This window comes from Erpetoichthys calabaricus, chromosome 7 (assembly GCF_900747795.2).
Source record: "Erpetoichthys calabaricus chromosome 7, fErpCal1.3, whole genome shotgun sequence".
Lineage (NCBI taxonomy): Eukaryota > Metazoa > Chordata > Cladistia > Polypteriformes > Polypteridae > Erpetoichthys > Erpetoichthys calabaricus.
In genome coordinates, this window is record NC_041400.2 from 182,787,082 (window position 1) to 182,810,512 (window position 23,431).

At 41.8% G+C, this 23,431-nt stretch overlaps 1 protein-coding gene across 1 annotated transcript in view; it reads right to left on the reverse strand.

Moving 5' to 3' along the window:
- The window catches only part of LOC114654937 (polycomb group RING finger protein 3), a 333,228-nt gene that overhangs the window by 167,803 nt on the left and 141,994 nt on the right, over positions 1 to 23,431 (reverse strand). The window contains exon 2 of the mRNA XM_028805809.2: positions 16,737 to 16,824. Within this exon, the coding sequence (XP_028661642.1) occupies positions 16,737 to 16,751 (15 nt within the window). The 5' untranslated portion in view covers positions 16,752 to 16,824. The remainder of the gene's footprint in view (positions 1 to 16,736; positions 16,825 to 23,431) is intronic.

Below are 23,431 nucleotides of genomic sequence, written 5' to 3' on the forward strand. Positions count from 1 at the left end.
CCCGCAGTGAGAGAGAAAAAAAACATCAGCTCAGTTGTGATCACGTGACGCTTGGCAGACAAAATGTATACATACTACTCATATTGCAAGACCTCGCTCGTTTATCAAGTCAAAATTTATTAATTTTAGCTCGTCTTGCAAAACACTTGTAAACCAAGTTACTCGCAAACCGAGGTTCAACTGTATTTATTTTGTCCTATTATATTTCCACATTTTGCTTATGCACAAATTGCAACCAAGTTTCTGTATAAACTGATGCCTTAAATGAGAACAGGCTAGTCAAAAAAGTCAAAAAAAGAGTACAGGCATAGAATGCTGTAACAAGTTTAGGGGTAAATATAATTTACAAACTGATTAGCATAAAGGGATGCTACTAATATATGTCCATTAATATTATTGTTGAGTTATGACCAAAACTCCCCCATCAATCCAAGATAAACATAAACCTCTGGGGAGTCCACGGTCAGTTATACTATAAAGTCCAAAATAAAGCCCAAGGCCTTGTTTTGGAGACATAGACCTGTTTAGAACAACTGGGTGCCCACCTCTTCCTGACATTAATGCATCAAACACCACTGCCTATTTAAACAACTGTTCTAGTATTGGTGCACATTCAAAGTTTTCTTCATACTTTGTCTTATTATGGTTCAAGTAAATCGCACAAAAATGTCATTCACTTGCTCCATGAAATGAACAAATTTAGCAAGGGCATTGAGCAAAAGATGCTGAGCCTGTTCTGCAAGATTTGGAAATATGAAAAAGACAGAGAGTGACAGAAGCTGCGTTGGGTAACTCAGCTGTGCACTTTTTTCTAAAATGTTTTCCTTTTCCTACTTACCTGATTATGCAATGTTATTATGTAGAGGCAAAAAAAGAGCAGAAATCAATGGCTACTGTGCTGCTGCTACTATATCAGAGCACCATCTGGTTATCAATTACCTATTAATCGTCCATTTCTTTATTCGCTTATCCAGGGAAGGATCGCTGAAAAGCTAGAGCTTACACCAGCAAGTATGGGGGCACAAGAGAAAAAACAACCCCTGGACAGGATGCTAGTCCATCACTGCGTGAACACACAGACACACACACAATGGGCAGTTTAACAAAGGGTGTTCACCTAACCAGGAGGAAGCTCACACAGGGAGAACATGCAAAATCCATGCAGGAAGCACCCAAAATGGGTCAATTGGTCTCTAATTTCAATCAAAATGCTGATTTTCATCATATACTGTAAGTTACTTATCATTAAACTTGCATATTGTTTAGCACTCACTGTCTAATGGGAAAGGTGCTATATTCACAAGTAGAAATAAGGAGCCATCAGGTAAGCAGACTTTTGCATCCATCCATCCATTATCCAACCCGCTATATCCTAACTACAGGGTCACGGGGCTCCACTGGAGCCAATCCCAGCCAACACAGGGCGCAAGGCAGGAAACAAACCCTGGGCAGGGCACCAGTCCACCGCAGGGTGTGCACACACACACACACACACCCCAAACACACACTAGGGACAATTTAGAATTGCCAATGTACCTAACCTGCATCTCTTTGGACTGTGGGAGGAAACCCACACAGACACGGGGAGAACATGCAAACTCAACGCAGGGAGGACCCAGGAAACAAACCCGGGTCTCCTAACTGCGAGGCAGCAGCGTTACCTACTGCGCGCTGCAGACTTGTGCTTTCAATAAATTATAATTAGGTTATGTACGAGGGACATTCAAAAAGTTTTAACACTTTTTTTTTTCTCTCTATTAAGAATTTCAAAAACAAATGACATCACTTTTCTACATAGTCACTTTCCTTTGCAATGGAATTTTCCCAGCGTCGTACCACCTTTTTAATGCCCAATTAATACTGCTCCTACTACTTTTTGAACATCCCTCGTATTTTAATGCTACTACTTCGTTCTTGCATCTTTTCTCACTTCTATGTAGGGTTGATGTGCTTGAACCACCTACTCCATACAGCTCAGCCCTGCACCTCCTCACTAGTCAGAACCTCTTCCTCCAGGTCTTCTTTTTACTTTATCCCCTTCCGCTTTGTCCTCCCTCACTTCCTCTTCCCCTGTACTTCCATTCCCATCACTCTTTTGCACACATATTCATCGTCTCTCCTCATCACATGTCCATACCACTTCAACCACCTTTCCTGTCATTTCTTAGATATCTCTCCCACTTTTGTTGTACCTCAGATTGTCTCATTTCTTATTCTGTCCCTTTCTGTAACTCCACACATCCATCTCGACATTCTCATTTCTGCCACATCTAACTTCTGAGCTCCCTTTTCTGTCCATGTCTCAGCTCTGTATATAATTACTGGTCTTAAAAACCTGACCTTTAACCTTTGCCTTAATTCTCTGATCGCACAATACTCTTGATACCGTCTTCCAATAGTTCCATCCACGCTGTACTCTGTGGGTTATCTCTACATCTAATTCTCCATCTTGATCCTAGATATTTAAATGTATCCACTCTTTTCAGTACCTCTCCCAGCATGCTAACTTCTCAATCCTGATCATCAACAAACTTCATGCATTCTGGCTTCTTCCTGTTTATCTTCAATCCTCTCTGTTTCAAAACCTTTCTTTATTCTTCCAACTTCCTCTTTTCTGGTGCTACACAGCACAATGTCATCAGCAAAAAGCCTGCACCAGGGGCATTGGTCTTTTTATCTCACGAGTCAACATATCCATAAGCAGATGAAAGAGGTAAGGACTTAAAGAAGACCCCTGGCGCAGACGTCCTCTAACTGGGATCCTGTCTCTTAACCCAAGTCCTCACTCCCTCATACATATCCTGGACAATCCTTATATACTTTTCTCTCCAGACCAAATTAATAAGCACCATATCTAATTTTAACACATTCTTGTTTATCAGGCTACCAAATAGTGGAGACTTATTGCATGTTAGTCAGAAATGCAACAATGAATTCCACTGTGCTCTGTACTAGGATTGCATGGTATGCCAGAAGCCAAAAACCCCAATTTTAAAACAGTATTGTAGCAGCATTTGCACTTCAAGGCAATCTGATCCTCATAGACCTCACACCCCTCAAACCCATCTTACCCCTGATTACTCTGACACAATTGGTCCTTCATTTAAGTGGTACGTAGTGCGGCCAAATGACACAGTGTGCCCGGGAGGCTCTAGGTCTGGAGTTACCTGTTATTTGCTTCAAAGCCATTTTGGTACAAGTAATGAGGTCCAAAAGCTGGTATGGGTACCTAAGTCAAAATCTTAGTATTGATCCTACACTTCTCTGTACACATGACAACACAAGTACTAATACAGTGGAACCTTGGTTTGCGAGTAACTTGGTTTATGAGTGTTTTTACAAGACAAGCTAAAATTTTTAGAACATTTTGACCTGATAAACGAGCGAGGTCTTGCAATACAAGTAGTATGTATACGCTTTGTCTGCTGAGCGTCATTTGATCACAAGTAAGCTGATGGCTCTTCTCTCTCTCTCTCTCTCTCTCTCTCTGCGGGATTGTGGGCAATCGTTTCCTATTCTCCGGAGTCGCCGTGCCTCACTCATATAGTCAACATCCATACGAGCGTATACTGTTTATTACAGCACTGTGACTGTGTGCGTATGCGCGCGCGCACGTGTGTGTGTGTGTGTGTGTGTGTGTGCTGTGACATGCGAGTCCCCGTCTTGCACCCCAAAACACAAAGCTGAGTCTCAGTACTTTAGCAACACCTGCTTTATAAAGCCTGAAACAGCAACAGTGTGGTTATTTATTGTAGTGGAATCTGCCACTGTCCTACTGTCCTACATAGACACAGCAGTCAGGCAGGGTCGTGGCCAAGTAGTACTGTGCCCTGCGCATTTAGAATGTTCCTTGTATCACCCATCGATGGCAGGCGCTTATACCATGTCCGTGATCTTTTCGGATTCGCTTTTACGGTGAACTGCTACAGCACTGGGAGACTGCGATTGCTTTGGGACGCTCTTCCGCGTGTCGTCCCGTTGGGTGGAATCCCACAAGAGTTTAGAAACTCACTCACACCAGCCATGATTCTTTTCAAGGGTAAAGTGCAGGTTAATTTGTTTTATGTATTTTTACTTTTATATGAATTTTATATGAATAGTTTTGGGTTGTGGAACAAATCATCTGAGTTTCCACTATTTCTTATGGGGAAATTCACTTTGATATACGAGTGCTTTGGACTGCGAGTACGTTTCCGGAAGGAATTATGATCGCAAACCGAGGTTCCACTGTACTACTACTTCTACTATTATTACTACAATATGCAACCACAACTGAAGGTAGATGAATTCACCCATGGACACTGGTTAGAAGTCGCTAATGCCAACTGTGACATTTATATTCCAATTACAGATGTAACAAAATGCAGACAAGACACTTTGGCTATTTGACTGCAAATATTAAAGTAAGGCAGATTCAAGATAATTTCGATAACAGTGCATCACACACTTCATAAAGAGGGATTCTATTATCAGGTTTTGATGCCCAAATGCATTATCACAAACAATAATTGCTCTTTACGCCCCATATGCATCTGAATTTCCCCATGGGATTAATAAAGTTGATCTAATCTACGTAATCTAAAGTGATGCTGTGGGTTCGCTCCACGCTCCCTTTCAGCTTCTGGGAGCCCTTGAACCCTTCACCGTCGGTAATGTTACTGATGTGCTTGGCACTGAGTGTAAAAGGTGCACAAGTGCTTTTATTAAAATCAACACAACAGTATCCCAATAAATAGTGCAGTGCCTTCCAAAATATCTTCAATAAATAAATAATCCCATAAAATTAAAACGTGGAGGTAAAACAAATAAATCCTTAAAACAACGAGGTTAAAACAATGCTGGAAGCAGTCCTTTTAAAACCCAACGCCCGGTGTCTTTTACCTGGCAGCTCCCCTGCTTCTCCCATCTGGGCCCCACAACAGGAGTCGCTCTCTCTGCAGCTGACTGTACTACTTTCCAGTTGCCTTCCGTTCCCTGGCTCCATACGGCTTCCTTACTGGACCGAGACTTGGGTTCCTCAACAGCTAGGTCTCTCATGCTGAGGCACACCTTCCCAAGACTCCTGCTGCCATCTCGGCCTTACGTGACCAGCCATCCTTCATCCCCGGCCACTCCAGCTCCTTGTTCGCTCAGCTGGAGCGACCGCTTCCTTCTGCCCCACAGAGTGTCGGCCAAACATCTCTGCTAGGGCTCACTGTCCAGCTGCCTGCCTGCCTGTGATCCTTCGCTCGCTCACACCAGCTCGCTCTCTCTCTCTCTCTCCACTGCTTCTTGCAACCTCCGTCTTTTTTTCTTTTTCTGCCTTTACTTTTTCTCTCCCTTTAGCCGCCTCACGCTTCTATTTATGAAGAAGACATGGCAGCTGTGGCAAATCAGCAGCCCCGGAACAATCACGGATGCGGACCACTTCTCACCTGGGCACTTAGGTGAGAATGCCCACATCAAGGAATCACCCCGGGAAACCGCTTCAGCCACACAACCACCATGCCCCCTCGCTAAGCCGCGAGTGCGGTGTTTATTTATTTAAAAGTGGCCTTCCTGATGGGAGCTGTGGACCCGCAACACCACAGATGCACGCAACACATTAGTCAACTGAGCAGTGGGGTAAAAAAATCGGGAGGTCAAAGGAGTGTGACCCTTCATTGTTTTCAGAACAAGTGGACAAGGGCATGTGTAACACCAAAAGAAGTTTGCAGGCCTGCATGGTTCTTTATCAGAGTGTGATCAGAGTGTGAGTTTTCTCTTGTAACTGTACACCACTGTTCTGTGGTTGAAACCTTTCTATTTTAACAGAATGTATTTTTAAATCGTCAATGCTGTCATTCTTTGTGCACAGTGGTTAAGTAATAAGAATACCACAAAAACAATACATAACTGTCTTTCCAGCTGCAAGATCTGGCACTTATTAAAGATTACTTTTACTAAATAGGTACTAATTACAGGTGAAATAGGTAAATCGGCTTTAAAAATAACTTCAGGCATAACTTTCTTTTAACTATTATGTGGCATTTGGAGCTGTTAATGAACTACAACTGGTAGGACAGAAAGGATAGGCAAATTAAAAATCAGTAATTAGGTTTAATTAGAGCTCATCATCAATTCAGTTTTATGGCTAGATTCCAGGATGAACCAGGTCGGCCAAATTCTTTCTCTCAAACAACTTCTATCGTGCACTTTCTAGTCATTTGCATTGGATCGGAACAGACTTTGATTCAATGTCCTCCCTGAGGTCCACCCTCACCAATTGGGACTGGCACCGAAACGATACGGGTACATAATCTGATGAGATGAGGATAAATAATCTAAATATAATATGTCATCAAGGAAACTTTCTGATCATACAACTTCACCAATGTCAACTTTTTAGGCCCTCTATTTATTACTGATGTCCATTTCTTCTTAACCAATGATATATTGACCTCTCCACTATACATTTCTTGCTTATGTTCCAGATACTGATTTCTGTTTATAAATTAATATTACTCAGTATCAAGATTTCACTGAAGACCTCCTAGTAAAAATAAATTGAACACTGGTCTACCGTATATACTCACGGATAAGTTCTCCCGCGGATAAGTCGGGACTTGATTTTACAGTATAATTTCTGGTATTTTATAATGTTGGTTAAATGCGGAAAACTCACGCCATTGGTCCAAGGGATTACAATATGCTAACACCCACCTAAGAGAGTAACCGCGGAGTACACTGCCTTTTTTTTTCCTATGTGGGTGCAGCAATGCGCTGTATCAGCGTGTGCTCCCAACCTCTCCGTCTCTCTACGTGACCACACGGTAATACCCAAACTATTCAGAAGCAATGTTTGCACGGATTTTTGTTTTTTTGTATCTCACACCCTCATATACCTTTATCGTAACAGCATCCCTTATCTACGATGGAGCGTTCCATCAGAAGAAAATGTGAGGCGGATTTTAAATTAAAAGTCATTGAAGTAGCAAAAAAAATTGGTAACTTCGCTGCTGCAACAAAATTCGATGTGTCTGAGAAACTGGTACGAGATTGGAGGAGGCAAGAAGATGTAAAAAAAAAAATTTAAGTGTCGGGGTCTGATTTTACAATCGATTTTTCGGGTTTTAAGACCCGACTTATAAGTGAGTATATAAGGTAATTAAAAAAAAATACTAAATGCCATGTTACAATACACAACATTTCCAGAAATCTACAGTCATAGCTTTCATTTATAAAACCTTAGTATATCAGGGGAGGTTAAAACTGAACTCCTGTGTCAGCCAGTTGTGCAGTGTGACATATCCGCAGTGACTCAGTCCAACTGTTTTGCGACAAATAAGGGGGTATGCAGAGTATACGTTGCATAGGGGCCCCCAGAACATGCATACATACTGTTTTTGACTCCTATGAATATTTTGCTTTACAAAATGTATGAAGAATTGGTGCCAGGAAACAAATTTTGTATAACCCCTCAAAAAACTGGCTGTTACTCATCTGATGAGCAACATCACATGCCAAGACTGGAACCAGCCCTGGACAGGCCCACAGTCACTGATCACTAAATAATAAATAACACGTCTCTGTATTACAGGGGAAGTGCTTAAAGGAAAAGCCTCCATTGTTATACTCAATAGGCTATGCATCAGAAATCTGTTCTTGGCTCGTGTGCAAATCTGCTTCCCAAAGGTATGCTTCCAAACTGGCTTTTCTTTAAACCAAGGTGTACACAATAAGCGATGGAAAGCCAGGTGACTGTTGCTGGCCTGCTGCCATTTTAACTTGGTGCGACAGTAGGATAGACTCCTTTACAAGAGTGCACCAAGGATTCAGATTTCAAGTTTGAGTTTAGAGAAACTGATCTGTCAAATGATAAACGGTAGCATTTTTCCAGTCCCTGAGGCTTCCCAGCAGGAACATGCAGTCACTTGTTAATTTACTGTCTTTTCTCTGGCAATCACTATGACCTTTAGCAGTAAGTTTGCAAGACAACAACCAATAAAATAACTTGTTCTATTTGCATTAAATGTGTCATCTGGACATTATTTACAATAATAATGTAATCTCTTTATATCACAATTTGTTATCACTCTTGGTATATTACTTTTATAAAAGCTTAACTTTACAAAATCTGTTATACATTATGTACAATTTCTTTTTTTTTAATGTATCATAACTTTCTGCTAATTAAATTAAAACCAAGACAGATGGAAGGGTATAACCGTACATAGCAAAAAAAATACATCCTATAGTTCTGGAATTAGCCTAGTTGCTCTTCACTGGACTTTTTCTAGTGCTGCTATGTCCTTTTTGTGGCCTGGAGACCAAAACTGCACCCAGTGCTCCAGATGAGGCCTCACCAGTGTGTTCTAAAACTTGAGCAGAACCTCCTGTGACTTGTACTCCACACATCAAGGCGCTATATAACCTGACATTCTTAATGTCTTCTGAACACTGTCTGGAGGTTGATGTTATCGAATCCACTATGACGCCTAAATCCTTTCATAAGGCATACTTTTGATTTTAAGACCTCCCATTATGTATTCAAATCTAACATTTTTACTTCCTACATGTCATACTTAATTTCATCTGCCACAAATCTGCCCAAGCCTGTGTGCTGTCCAAGTCCCAATGTGATGATTAAAATCATTTACATATATTAAAAAAAAGCACCTACCCTAGCACTGACCCCTTAAAATATCATGCAGGAGATGGGGTGTAGTATCTTTACTGATAATGTGACATAAATCAGCAATCATGGACAAATATATTTACTAAGGTCTTAAATATTACAATGCCCCTGACGCTGCATCCAAATTTCAAGTGAAAATAAAAACAGAGCAATAAAAGTGAGAACTAATTGAAGAAATTCAACTCTCTCTCGTAAAGTGCCCCTTATCCCTGCTTTGTGAGCCACTACTCACCACAAGGTCTGTTCACATCACTGGAACACAATAACTAAAGATGCAGAACTGAAGACACCAGACTGTTGAATTCAGTTAACAAAGAATTATCAGATGAAAGAAAAATTTGTATTCTAGAATTTTATCCATCCATCCATCCATTGTCTCCCGCTTATCCGAGGTCGGGTCGCGGGGGCAGCAGCTTGAGCAGAGATGCCCAGACTTCCCTCTCCCCGGCCACTTCTTCTAGCTCTTCCGGGAGAATCCCAAGGCGTTCCCAGGCCAGTCGAGAGACATAGTCCCTCCAGCGTGTCCTGGGTCTTCCCCGGGGCCTCCTCCCGGTTGGACGTGCCCGGAACACCTCACCAGGGAGGCGTCCAGGAGGCATCCTGATCAGATGCCCGAGCCACCTCATCTGACTCCTCTCGATGCGGAGGAGCAGCGGCTCTACTCTGAGCCCCTCCCGGATGACTGAGCTTCTCACCCTATCTTTAAGGGAAAGCCCAGACACCCTGCGGAGGAAACTCATTTCAGCCGCTTGTATTCGCGATCTCGTTCTTTCGGTCACTACCCATAGCTCATGACCATAGGTGAGGGTAGGAACATAGATCGACTGGTAAATTGAGAGCTTCGCCTTGCGGCTCAGCTCCTTTTTCACCACGACAGACCGATGCAACGCCCGCATTACTGCGGATGCCGCACCGATCCGCCTGTCGATCTCACGCTCCATTCTTCCCTCACTCGTGAACAAGACCCCGAGATACTTGAACTCCTCCACTTGGGGCAGGATCTCGCTACCAACCCTGAGAGGGCACTCCACCCTTTTCCGGCTGAGGACCGTGGTCTCGGATTTGGAGGTGCTGATTCTCATCCCAGCCGCTTCACACTCGGCTGCGAACTGATCCAGAGAGAGCTGAAGATCACGGCCTGATGAAGCAAACAGGACAACATCATCTGCAAAAAGCAGTGACCCAATCCTGAGCCCACCAAACCGGACCCCCTCAACACCCTGGCTGCGCCTAGAAATTCTGTCCATAAAAGTTATGAACAGAATCGGTGACAAAGGGCAGCCCTGGCGGAGTCCAACTCTCACTGGAAACGGGTTCGACTTACTGCCGGCAATGCGGACCAAGCTCTGGCACCGATCGTACAGGGACTGAACAGCCCTTATCAGGGGGGCCGGTACCCCATACTCTCGGAGTACCCCCCACAGGATTCCCCGAGGGACACGGTCGAATGCCTTTTCTAAGTCCACAAAACACATGTAGACTGGTTGGGCAAACTCCCATGCACCCTCCAGGACCCTGCTAAGGGTATAGAGCTGGTCCACTGTTCCGCGACCAGGACGAAAACCACACTGTTCCTCCTGAATCCGAGGCTCGACTATCCGACGGACCCTCCTCTCCAGGACCCCTGAATAGACTTTTCCAGGGAGGCTGAGGAGTGTGATCCCTCTGTAGTTGGAACACACCCTCCGATCCCCCTTCTTAAAGAGGGGGACCACCACCCCGGTCTGCCAATCCAGAGGCACTGTCCCTGATGTCCATGCGATGTTGCAGAGGCGTGTCAGCCAAGACAGTCCTACAACATCCAGAGCCTTGAGGAACTCTAGAATTTTAGCCAAACTTAATATTAGTGTCTTCTTTTAGTGCCCCAGGGTTTAATTTCATTCTGTCATCTAGCTATAGTAGCCTTAGTTAGCTAATCATCTTTTTTTAAACCTTCTTTAAATATACAGACTATGGTCACCAAGCATGTACTTTGTCAGAGATACCACTTCTCAGAAATAAAACCACCTGAAGCTAATCATGTTCGGGCAGGCCAGTACTTGCATGGGAGACAAACCAGGAGAAGTTTGGGTTGCTACTGGAAAAGGTGTTGGCAAGGCCAAAAGGGGGCACTTACCCTGTGGTCTGAATGTGGATCCCAATGTCCCAGTGCAGTGATGGGGCCACTGAGCTGTAAAAATGGCACCATCCTTCAGGTGAGACATAAGACTTAGACCCTGACTCTCTGTGGTCATAAAAGATCCCTGGGCGTGTCCAGGCTAAATTGCCCTCCATGACCTAGTCATTCTGCGCCCCTCACCATCCACTGCATTGAACTGGCCAACTATCTCTCACCCCTTCATCAGCCAACAGCAAATGTGTGGTGAGCATACCGGCGCAAAAATGGCTGCCATGACATCATCCAGGTGCACGTGTTCTAAGACCAGGACTCATTTACATAACATTCAGCAATACTGGTACTTCATGGCAATTTGTACCATATATCTTTAGGTCTCAGTGTAAAGACTACCATTTATCACAAATTTATTCTTAAAACAGTTCTCATCTATGCCAACATGTTCTTATTGAAAAAACATTTTTAAGTAATATCTACTCTTCAACCTTATTTACTCCCTTATTAATTTAAACCCTTCTGTCACCTCCCCATAATTCATATTCTGCAATCCATTTAGTAGGTCCCCTTTAGAAGTTGTGTAATACAATTGTGCCCCTACTTACAAAAGAGGGACTAAAACTGCACACAATGCTGCAGACTGAAAGATAGAAAAAATAGAACGTTTTTTTTTGTCCCGGGGGAAATTTGGCTTTTCATAGAAGCTCTTTAAATAAAGAAAACTAGATGACATAAACAGATAGATCGAAAAATACACACAATGGTCTAAACATACACCAGAATAACTAAAAAGGAACTTCTGACTTGGCAGTCCCAGTCCCGGTGAGGCCTTATACAGGCGTATTGCTGTTTTTTGTAAAGGAGCCCCAGAGGTGTTTCTTGACACACGTCTGCTGAATAATTGATTGGCTGAAAGTCCTCAGTGTGTGTGAGACAGGATGTGCAGCATTGTTCATAAAGGCACTCAGCTTTGTTTTAATTCTCTCCTTTGTTACTAACTCCAGGGGGTCCAGGGTATGTCTTATAACTGAGGCTGCCCTTTTCATTAGCTTGTTAATTCAGTTGGCCTCTATTGAACTGATGTTATCAGCCCGGCACACCACAGTGTAGAAAATCACACTGGCCAACTGAGAATTGAAGAAGATGTGAAGAATGTCTCTTCCCACATTAAAGTAACGCAGTCTCCTAAGGATTGCCCTTTCTTCAATACTTCCTCTGTGTTCTGAGACCAGTACAAGTCGTCATTCATATGGACCCACAAGTATTTGTAGAAATGCACCACCTCAAGATCCAGCATAGTGACTGGACATAGAGGGTATTTGGTGTGGCGAAAGTCAATAACCAGTTCCTTTGTTTTGTTGATGTTAAGGTGGAGACGGTTCTCTTTGCAGCAAAAAACAAAACATCTCCACCTGACTCCTCTTCTCCATCTCATCCCCCTTTATCAATACACCCTCATTAGTGCAGACTCATCTGAGAATTTCTGCAAGTGACACAGCCTGCTGCTATATTTATAGATAGATAGATAGATAGATAGTTTGAGGTGTACATACTGATGACAAAAGGAGACAGGCCTGTTCCTTGTGGTGCTCCAGTGTTGTTCACACAGTCCTTGAGTGTCACGAACTGCGGTCTGCCCATATGATAGTCCATTATCCAGAACACCATCGGCTCATCCACCTGCATATCTCTGAGTTTACCCCTTAACAGGGATGGTTGGATGGTATTGAAGGCGCTGGAGAAATCAAAAAACATGATCCTCACAGTGCTGCCAGCTTTTTCCAGGTGAGAAGCAGCTTTGTGGAGATTGATAATGAAGCTACCAAGTGAATTATTACATTGTCCATTCAAAGCTATAAATGATGAATAGGTCTATGGAATACTTTTAAGATGAATGCCTTTTATAAAAGACAGACAACCACACTTGGTCCTGCTGATTTTGCCTACAGTGAGACCTGGTTAATGAAGTAAAGGTGCTAAGGTAACCACCAGCAGTTTCCACAATGGCCCTGATACACTGTTATCTAAAGTAGTTTTAATGTTCCAATATTTACTTCTTTAAAATACTTAAATTCTTAATTTAAACTCTATTAAATAAGTAAGTAAGCAGAATGGGCGGCACGGTGGCGCAGTGGGTAGCGCTGCTGCCTCGCAGTTGGGAGATCTGGGGACCTGGGTTCGCTTCCCGGTCCGCCCTGCGTGGAGTTTGCATGTTCTCCCCGTGTCTGCGTGGGTTTCCTCTGGGCGCTCCGGTTTCCTCCCACAGTCCAAAGACATGCAGGTTAGGTGGATTGGTGATTCTAAATTGTCCCTAGTGTGTGCTTGGTGTGTGGGTGTGTTTGTGTGTGTCCTGCAGTGGGTTGGCACCCTGCCCGGGATTGGTTCCCTGCCTTGTGCCCTGTGTTGGCTGGGATTGGCTCCAGCAGACCCCCGTGACCCTGTGTTCGGATTCAGCGGGTTGGAAAATGGATGGATGGATGGATGGAAGTAAGCAGAATAGTCCTGTGGAATATTAACCCGGCTTTGTGGGTGCTGCAGACCACAAAGTTTCACTTAAAAAGTCTCAGATCCATTTGAATAACATAATAAATACACACATACATACTGTAGTAGTGAAGTGTGTAGAGTACTAACGTCCCCAAGCAATTTCAATAACAAGAAAGAAAAATTCAGTTCACAATTTATTTCATTCAAAACAAAGTACAGTAAGTGTGTCACATGTCAATCAGCATGGCTGATCGCCACACGAGAGTTTGGTAATAAATAAAAATGTCATGTGGACAATCTGAATAACTTCTGGGATGAATAAGCTCACAGGCAAGGCCTTGCTGTATTAACTGGGAATATTTCCAAAGACTTCAAGTTTACAAGGAATTAGCTTGCTCCCACCTGAAACGGAACCAACATAAAGCCAGATTTTCACCATACATGTTAGCTCAACATTAGATTTAGTGGCCACTTTGTTCTTTTCATGTAACCGATTACTCGAATTAGTAACAGCATCATACAGTATGTACAGACAGGTACCAACAAGTCATGCGTGGATATCAGTGTAATCCAGATGAAGACAAGACTAATGAGTGACTTTGAACATGGCATGGTAGGGTCCTTGATACTCTGGTGTAACTATTTTTCAAAAACATCAACCTGTTGAGGTTCTCACATGCAACTGTCACAGGATATATTAAAAAATGGGACCCCACACAACAGCAATCTGTTTTAAAGCAGCAGACAAAGATACAGTCAGTAAAGTAAGAGCTGAGCAAAACTGTTGTAACCAGAATGAGGCAACTTTGAATACCCAATTCATTATATCACAAATGTTTTAAATCAGACCAGACTTATAATGTCATGGTCTAGTGGCTAATCCAGAAGATTTTACACTCCCAAGTCTGCAATTAAATGATGCACCCAGCTCACTGGGTGCCCCTGAGAGAGACACTAAAAGGAATACTCCACCCAAAAATAATATTTTTTTATATGTTACTTATCCCAAGTAGTTTGCAGTGGCAGCCAAGAAAAAAAAATAATTTCATGCTTTCTGTGAAGAAATGATAAAGTTTCTGATAGAAGGGGACCCAGTTGTGACCAATGCTGGACACCATCATCAAAAACGTCCAAAAACATGCAACTCGTGACACAAAACCCACATGTCAAGTCATCCAATCTTATGCTTAAAACATGCAAAATCCAAGTATTTTTTGCTAGACTACTATTAAATAAGTAACTTGCGAAGAATGAAAATAGTCCACAAACAGGAAGGCTCTTTCACATGGGTTTGTGTGTTTTTGAATTGCCTCTCTCCCTCATTCATTGGTCAAAAGTCCTCTCTTCCGTTCAAGGTTCATTATTTAACAATACTTCAGTAAAAAATGCATGCATTTTGCATTTTGTGAGCATATAACTGGGTGACTTGACATGTGGATTATAGAAAAAGAGTACTGTAATACAATTTTTTTTTTATTCCATGGTGTTTGATATCGCTTGATGTCGTCCACCATTGCATCTCATTCTATGAGAAACTTGTTATGCCACTTTTCTATGAAAGCCTGTTCAATTTTTTCTCGCCTACCACTATAAACTACATGTAGTAACATACAAAAAATATATGTGTATCGTTTGTGGGTGGAATAGTCTCTGTGCTCCATTTTTCAACTTTCTTAGCTTACCCTTAATTAGACAGTCATTTTTCAACCCATTTAGTCTTGAACAGGGACACAGGGGTCTGCTGGAGACGCTCAAACTAGCACAGGGCAGAAAGCAGGAACAAACCCCGGACAAAGAACCAATCAGTCGCAGAGTGAACACACATACAACCCTACGTCACACACGGGCCAATTTAGCATTGCCAATCCACCTAACCTGCATGTCTTTGGACTGTGGGAAGAAACCAGAGCACCAGAAGAAATCCCACACAGACACAGGGAGAACATGAATAATTCCACGCAGGGAGGACCTGGGGACAAGAACCCTGGTCTCCTTACTACAAGGCCATGCTGTCCCTATCCTTAATTAGTCATGTAGAAATGCGAATTATTTATTAGAGAAATTGCATTAGCACCACTGAAACTTGTTATTATCATTTGTGTTACAAGTTACTACCATTCCTAACACTCAGTTTAAGGTTCAAAAATGGCCAAAATGAAACAGCTTTTTCAAGAAACATGTCAGTCTATTGATTTCTTGCATGATAAGAAGTTATTCCATGTGACAGATTACCAACAAACTATAGATTTCCTACAAAGGAGTGTCTGTTACTATCTGGAGAGAGGAGGGTAAACTGGTTCCAAAAAGGACAGAAAAAGAAGGGAAGGCCGAGATTCACTAATGCATAAAAGGACATCAGAGTGTGGCTCGAGAAACAAATGCCATCTGAGGCATCTTCTTCCATGAATACAAAACAAATATCAGAGTCATCTGCAAAAGAGAAAAGATGTTGGCCTTAAAGGGAAAAGATTCAAATAAAAAGCCAGCTGTTAGGTGGTTAAGAGGTGAGAGAGACAGTTAGCCAATTACAGAAAGGGGTTGATAAGGGGGGCAAAATGGCCAGTCTGTGGTAGGCAATTTAACCAGGAAATCAGGATACACCCTACTCTTTACGAAGGACTTTGTTTTCACATCCCATCTGAGGAACAGCACTACTTCAGCAGCTCAGTGTACCCGTCACTGTACTAGGGCACTGGGATTCACACACAGACCACAGCACCAGCAGCGCCCCCTTGCTGGCTTTGCCAACACTACTTCTAGCAGAAACCCAAGCTTTTCTTGATTGGTCTTCCATCCCAGTACTGGCCTTGCCCAATTATGCTTAGCTTCAGGTGGATGAACACATTTTCATATTATTTTGTCCACAGTTTAAGACTATGTTGCATCAGGATTAAACTTTCTTTCTGCAGTTTCAAATGTTTCTAGCAATCACTAGCATGAGCCATTATAATGTAATCAATCTACCACACTATGATTTAATTCAGCTGAAAATATTACTGAGTTCAGATTAAGCCCTTTAAACTTGACTCTACTGACTAAATCCCACAGGCTGCTGACATTTACCTGCACTATAATTCTAATTGATTGATGTGTTTATGTATTTATTCTATACAGACGGCTAGACAGAAAGACTATGTTGCATTACTTCCCATTGTCACTGTGTGAATAAAAGCTGTAAGACCCTCATAATGTAATCTATAGCAATATTTTACAGGTCTTTTGTTTCAAAAATAATTTATAAATTAAGCCACTTAGATGTTTGCTGAAACAAAAAAAAAGCAGAGCCAATCTCCTTTGAAGACTAATTTTAAGTAGCTCTGTTGTTGATCAATTTCACTTGGCTTTTAAAATTAATTGTTTCCTAGTCATCCACAACAATTTGCATTTGCATGGTTTTAATAGAAATGTGTTTTTTTTTTTTTAATAAAAGAAAAAAATACACCAAAACATATGTTTAAGAAAAACAATCATTAGTCCTACCCCTAAAGTCGTCATCTCTTTGCATCCACGATATGGCTGCCAGCTTTGCTTTGAAGAGAGGCCGTGATGTTAGCTCTGCATCATGCAACTAGAGAGAAAGTAATACAGGGACAGGTTTTTGCAGTGTTTGAAAAAGCATTTTACTTAAAGTTCAAATTTTACAGAAATAAACTATATAATACTCCTAGTTAAACAAAAGAGTTATAGAAAAAAGTTAAAATTAATGAGACATTAAAATAAGAAACTTTCACAATTAGGTCAACATGTGATAAAGAAAGAACTGGGGATTTTTACAGAAATATTATAAACAAATCTTTATTGGAATATCACATTAGCTGTTCAAATAAGGAACTCAGATATCACTCTCCCAGTGTACCAAAATAAAATAAAACAAAGAAAATTAGTTATTTCCCAATCGACCGACCCTCCAAAAATAAATAAGATAAAATATAGTATGATAAAAAAGAAACAACTCCTCCAATCACACATAAAAACTTCTGGCTTGGATTACAGAGAGCTGCTACTGTCTATACAGGCTTGTAGGTGGCAGTAAGATGAGGTCAGACCTGCTCAGATTGTGCTGCTGGTTTATATTTAAAGACATTAATATTTGGATAGAGCAGGGTTCATGACTGAACAGGCCTAATAGGCCTTGACTCCTTCTTTGAAATCACCAGCATTAAGAATGATTCATCAAAAAGACGCTGGTACAAAGTGAATCATTTCTGTTGTTGAGTCAGCCAGGGTGATATAACTTGCTTTCCCTGACTGGACATGGACAATTTCAGTCCCCAGTTCAATGCCTGGATCACATATTTACTTTTAATTATACTGTGCTCCCTTTTTCATCACTGCAGATTCACAAAAATCTTCAGCCCCTGTCCATTTTTTCACTCAGTCAGATGAAACCCACCCAGCATTAAAATATCATCTGAAATTTGGGGTGTAAGCCAGTTTCTGCAGTACCCATATATCACAGTGCCTGAACTTTCTGTAACTTGCTATAAGATATAACAGTTCAAACAACTTATATGAAAGCAACTGAACATTTCTCGTTATAGGAAGTCAGCCCAGGATTGAATCCTTTCCATTTCACTTTAGTCCTCACTCCAGATCCTGGATATCCTGGAGCCATGGATATTCACCCTTTTAATTTTCAGACGAGCAGCTCTTCTAAGAGGGCGTTATGGGGCAATTTAGGCAACAGTGCTACCCAGTAAATACGGGAACGTTTATTATATCCCACTTTACATTTTTTTTTTTTTTTTTTTTTTTTTTTAAGAGTCTTATATATTCTCAGATGTTATAGACGTAGGCAACCATTGGATCTTTTACACTTACTGTGTGACATTCCTCAAGTTCACAGAATATCTAACAAGCAGTTTAGGTAAGCCAGTCTGTGGTCTGTGCTGACAGCAGCATCTCTTCAGTAAAATTTAAAAATTCATTCAAACATGCACGGTAACAGGCCAGAAGCTAAATCTTAACATAACTAATTAATAACATTAATTAATTACAGTTGAACCATTAATTATTCTAAATAACATTTAAAAAGAGAAAGAGAGCCTCTGTAAAGGCTGCCACATGGTACAGGGCCTGGAAGCGGTGAACATCTCTCTTACCAGTTTATGTTTTTTTAAATCACCTGTAGATTATATATTTAGAAGATAGTATTATACATGCAGTATTTACAAAAAACACAGGTACTGTATATACACACACATGCCTTTTATAGGTGTATACTGTATTCATACAGTACATACTACATGCGCACACACACACACATACAACTGGAGGCACTTATTTATTAAGTCTACCTGCTGCTTAACGCAAGTAACCTATCACATAGGCCAGCATTTTTTTGTTATATTCATTTATTGTTACAGACTTTGAGAAGGAACAGGACAGATTTCAGTTCAAGTGTATTACGTCAAATAATGCATTATCCATCCACATATTCAGTCAAATGTATGAGGCATTGGGTGCCAATTCTGGCAGCACTGGGAACAAGGCATACATACACATATCTAAAAATACAGGACATTGCTCTGGCCACTACCTTTTTGAGTCAATCTTAAACACGGATGTATTGCTAGTAAAACGGTGTGTCACCTTCAAAAGTCATGAAATTCTAAAGCATACCATCATTTGGAGGTTAAAAAAAAAAAAAAATGAAGAAGAGCACAAAGGATTCCTTGGTGGTTCTACTATTTGTGGAAGATCATGGCAATTGTAAGCCATATATACTGTACAGTAATCCCTCCTCCATCGCGGGGGTTGCGTTCCAGAGCCACCCGCGAAATAAGAAAATCCGCAAAGTAGAAACCATATGTTTATATGGTTATTTTTATATTGTCATGCTTGGGTCACAGATTTGCGCAGAAACACAGGAGGTTGTAGAGAGACAGGAACGTTATTCAAACACTGCAAACAAACATTTGTCTCTTTTTCAAAAGTTTAAACTGTGCTCCATGACAAGACAGAGATGACAGTTCAGTCTCACAATTAAAAGAATGCAAACATATCTTCCTCTTCAAAGGAGCAAACAAATCAATAGGGCTGTTTGGCTTGTAAGTATGCGAAGCACCGCGGCACAAAGCTGTTGTAGGCGGCAGCTCACACCCCCTCCGTCAGGAGCAGAGAGAGAGAGAGAGAGAGAGATAAAAAAATCAATACGTGCCCTTTGAGCTTTTAAGTATGCGAAGCACCGTGCAGCATACTTAAAAGCTGCACACAGAAGGTAGCAACGTGAAGATAATCTTTCAGCATTTTTAGACGAGCGTCCGTATCGTCTAGGTGTGCGAACAGCCCCCCTGCTCACACCCCCTACGTCAGGATCACAGATAGTCAGCGCAAGAGAGAGAGAAAGAAAAGTAAGTTGGGTAGCTTCTCAGCCATCTGCCAATAGCGTCCCTTGTATGAAATCAACTGGGCAAACCAACTGAGGAAGCATGTACCAGAAATTAAAAGACCCATTGTCCTCAGAAACCCGCGAAGCAGCGAAAAATCCGCGATATATATTTAAATATGCTTACATATAAAATCCGCGATGGAGTGAAGCCGCGAAAGGCGAAGCGCGATATAGCGAGGGATTACTGTATATATACACTGCATATATTATATTGTGATGTGTGAGTCCGTATGTTGCACCCCAAAACACGAGGCTGAGTCTCAGTACTTTAGTAAAACCAGCTTTATTTACTTGAAACAGGAATAGAATGGTTATTTATTGTAGTGGGGTCTACCTCTCTCCCGTACACGGGCACAGCAATCAGGCAGGGTCGTGGCCAAGTAATCCTTTTCCCTGCATTTATAATGTTCCTTCACTCACCCATCGACAACAGGCACTTAGCACAAAGGCGATTGGCTCAGATCTGCTTTTGCTGCGAGCTGCTACAGTACTGGGAGCCCACGGTTGCCCCAGTCAGGAATATGCTGGCTTCCACAGACACGTAGATAGTGTTTTGGGACACTCTTCGGCATGTCATCCTGTGCTGGGTGAGAGTATAGAAACCTCTCTCTCTCCATATTATATATGTATATATATTTGCAGCTGGAGATCCACAAAGGGAGAAAAAATGAATCACGTATCAAAGTAGTTTTTATTCCTGAGCTTTCAACCCCTGCCAGGGGTCTTCATCAGAAGATAATGCTTAGACTTACAAGAATCAAAAGCAATATATAGCAAAACATTACGTGGAGGGAGTGGGGGGGGGGGGGTGGCTAAGTCAGTGTGATGGGGGGGGGGGGGTATTGGGTGTTCAGTTTATTTATTATGAACATGTTCTTCTTAAGTTTGCATATGCTGGATTTATGTCCAAGTGTCTGTTGATGGCGTTCTCAATTGATAGCCAAGATTCGGCTTGAAAGCTCAGGAATAAAAATTACTTTATGATACGTGATTCATTTTTTTCTCCCTTTGTGGATCTCCAGCTGCAAATATGCAAACCTTATCACAGACCTTCTCTTCCATATTATATTATATATATATATATATATATATATATTGTGACAGATAGGGGGCGCTGTCGTCCCCTTGAACCCTCAAACCAGATGCCAGACAACAGATAAAAGTCCAAATAATGGATTTATTAATAATAATAAATGTACACAAGCACCTCCACTATCTATATATATAACATCCCTATGTGCGTCCACGTATCCGTGTGTGGGTGTCTTCTGATGAAGTGCGAATGCGCGGGGCACGGTGTGACGCGCAATATTACTGTCAGAGAAAGTTAGAGGCGTTTTACGGAAATACAAACCAGTATTACTGCGAGAGGAAACTAAAGGTACACAATACAGTGACGCATATTACAGCCACATACAGTGGTGTGAAAAACTATTTGCCCCCTTCCTGATTTCTTATTCTTTTGCATGTTTGTCACACAAAATGTTTCTGATCATCAAACACATTTAACCATTAGTCAAATATAACACAAGTAAACACAAAATGCAGTTTTTAAATGATGGTTTTTATTATTTAGAGAGAAAAAAAATCCAAACCTACATGGCCCTGTGTGAAAAAGTAATTGCCCCCCTGAACCTAATAACTGGTTGGGCCACCCTTAGCAGCAATAACTGCAATCAAGCGTTTGCGATAACTTGCAATGAGTCTATTACAGCGCTCTGGAGGAATTTTGGCCCACTCATCTTTGCAAAATTGTTGTAATTCAGCTTTATTTGAGGGTTTTCTACCATGAACCGCCTTTTTAAGGTCATGCCATAGCATCTCAATTGGATTCAGGTCAGGACTTTGACTAGGCCACTCCAAAGTCTTCATTTTGTTTTTCTTCAGCCATTCAGAGGTGGATTTGCTGGTGTGTTTTGGGTCATTGTCCTGTTGCAGCACCCAAGATCGCTTCAGCTTGAGTTGACGAACAGATGGCCGGACATTCTCCTTCAGGATTTTTTGGTAGACAGTAGAATTCATGGTTCCATCTATCACAGCAAGCCTTCCAGGTCCTGAAGCAGCAAAACACCCCCAGACCATCACACTACCACCACCATATTTTACTGTTGGTATGATGTTCTTTTTCTGAAATGCTGTGTTCCTTTTACGCCAGATGTAACGGGACATTTGCCTTCCAAAAAGTTCAACTTTTGTCTCATCAGTCCACAAGGTATTTTCCCAAAAGTCTTGGCAATCATTGAGATGTTTCTTAGCAAAATTGAGACGAGCCCTAATGTTCTTTTTGCTTAACAGTTATTTGCGTCTTGGAAATCTGCCATGCAGGCCGTTTTTGCCCAGTCTCTTTCTTATGGTGGAGTCGTGAACACTGACCTTAATTGAGGCAAGTGAGGCCTGCAGTTCTTTAGACGTTGTCCTGGGGTCTTTTGTGACCTCTCGGATGAGTCGTCTCTGCGCTCTTGGGGTAATTTTGGTCGGCCGGCCACTCCTGGGAAGGTTCACCACTGTTCCATGTTTTTGCCATTTGTGGATAATGGCTCTCACTGTGGTTCGCTGGAGTCCCAAAGCTTTAGAAATGGCTTTATAACCTTTACCAGACTGATAGATCTCAATTACTTCTGTTCTCATTTGTTCCTGAATTTCTTTGGATCTTGGCATGATGTCTAGCTTTTGAGGTGCTTTTGGGCTACTTCTCTGTGTCAGGCAGCTCCTATTTAAGTGATTTCTTGATTGAAACAGGTGTGGCAGTAATCAGGCCTGGGGGTGGCTACGGAAATTGAACTCAGGTGTGATACACCACAGTTAGGTTATTTTTTAACAAGGGGGCAATTACTTTTTCACACAGGGCCATGTAGGTTTGGATTTTTTTTCTCCCTAAATAATAAAAACCATCATTTAAAAACTGCATTTTGTGTTTACTTGTGTTATATTTGACTAATGGTTAAATGTGTTTGATGATCAGAAACATTTTGTGTGACAAACATGCAAAAGAATAAGAAATCAGGAAGGGGGCAAATAGTTTTTCACACCTTTTAAAGACCTTCATCCGGAAGTGTTTCTGTCCCTCACTCCATGTGACTTTATAACCCCTTCCAGGTCGGGTAAAAACTCCTTTTCTTCAGCCCGGAAGTACATCATTTCATTTGTCCCTGTGACTAGGACGTACTTCCAGGTTATAGTGAAAACTCAAGTCTTTGAGGCTCCCTGCAGCGGCCCCCATTGTATCCAGCAGGGCTGAGATGAAAGATTCCAAGTTCCATGATGCCCTGCTGGAATTCGGGGCCTGTACAAGCCAGTATTACTGTCAGAGGAGATTAAAGGCATATTACCGACGCGCACGCCAGTATTACCGCCAGAGAAAATTAAAGGTATATTACAGACGTACAAGCCAGCGGACGTACAAGACGGTATCCTTCAATAAGGGCGTGCACAAACAGGCGACCTCAATTGGGCGCAGCGAATAAAGTATCTGCACCTTTGTTGCTCTTCACATATTCCATAGCCATTTGAACTAAATTATCTACGAACACCTTTATTCGCCGCGCTCAATTGAGGTCGCCCTTTTGAAGCTCGCCTTTTTTGTGCACGCCCTTATTGAATAGAGTCATACAAGACAGTATTACTGTCACAGAAAATTAAAGACACACAATACACGGCGGCAGCCCACGTAGAACGGTCAAGCTCAGCAAGTAAACATCAACAAAAGAAAGGCTGAAAGAAAGAAAAATACGACCAACAAAAAGAATGAGGTCAAAGTCCCTTGCCATTTAATATAGACTGTTCC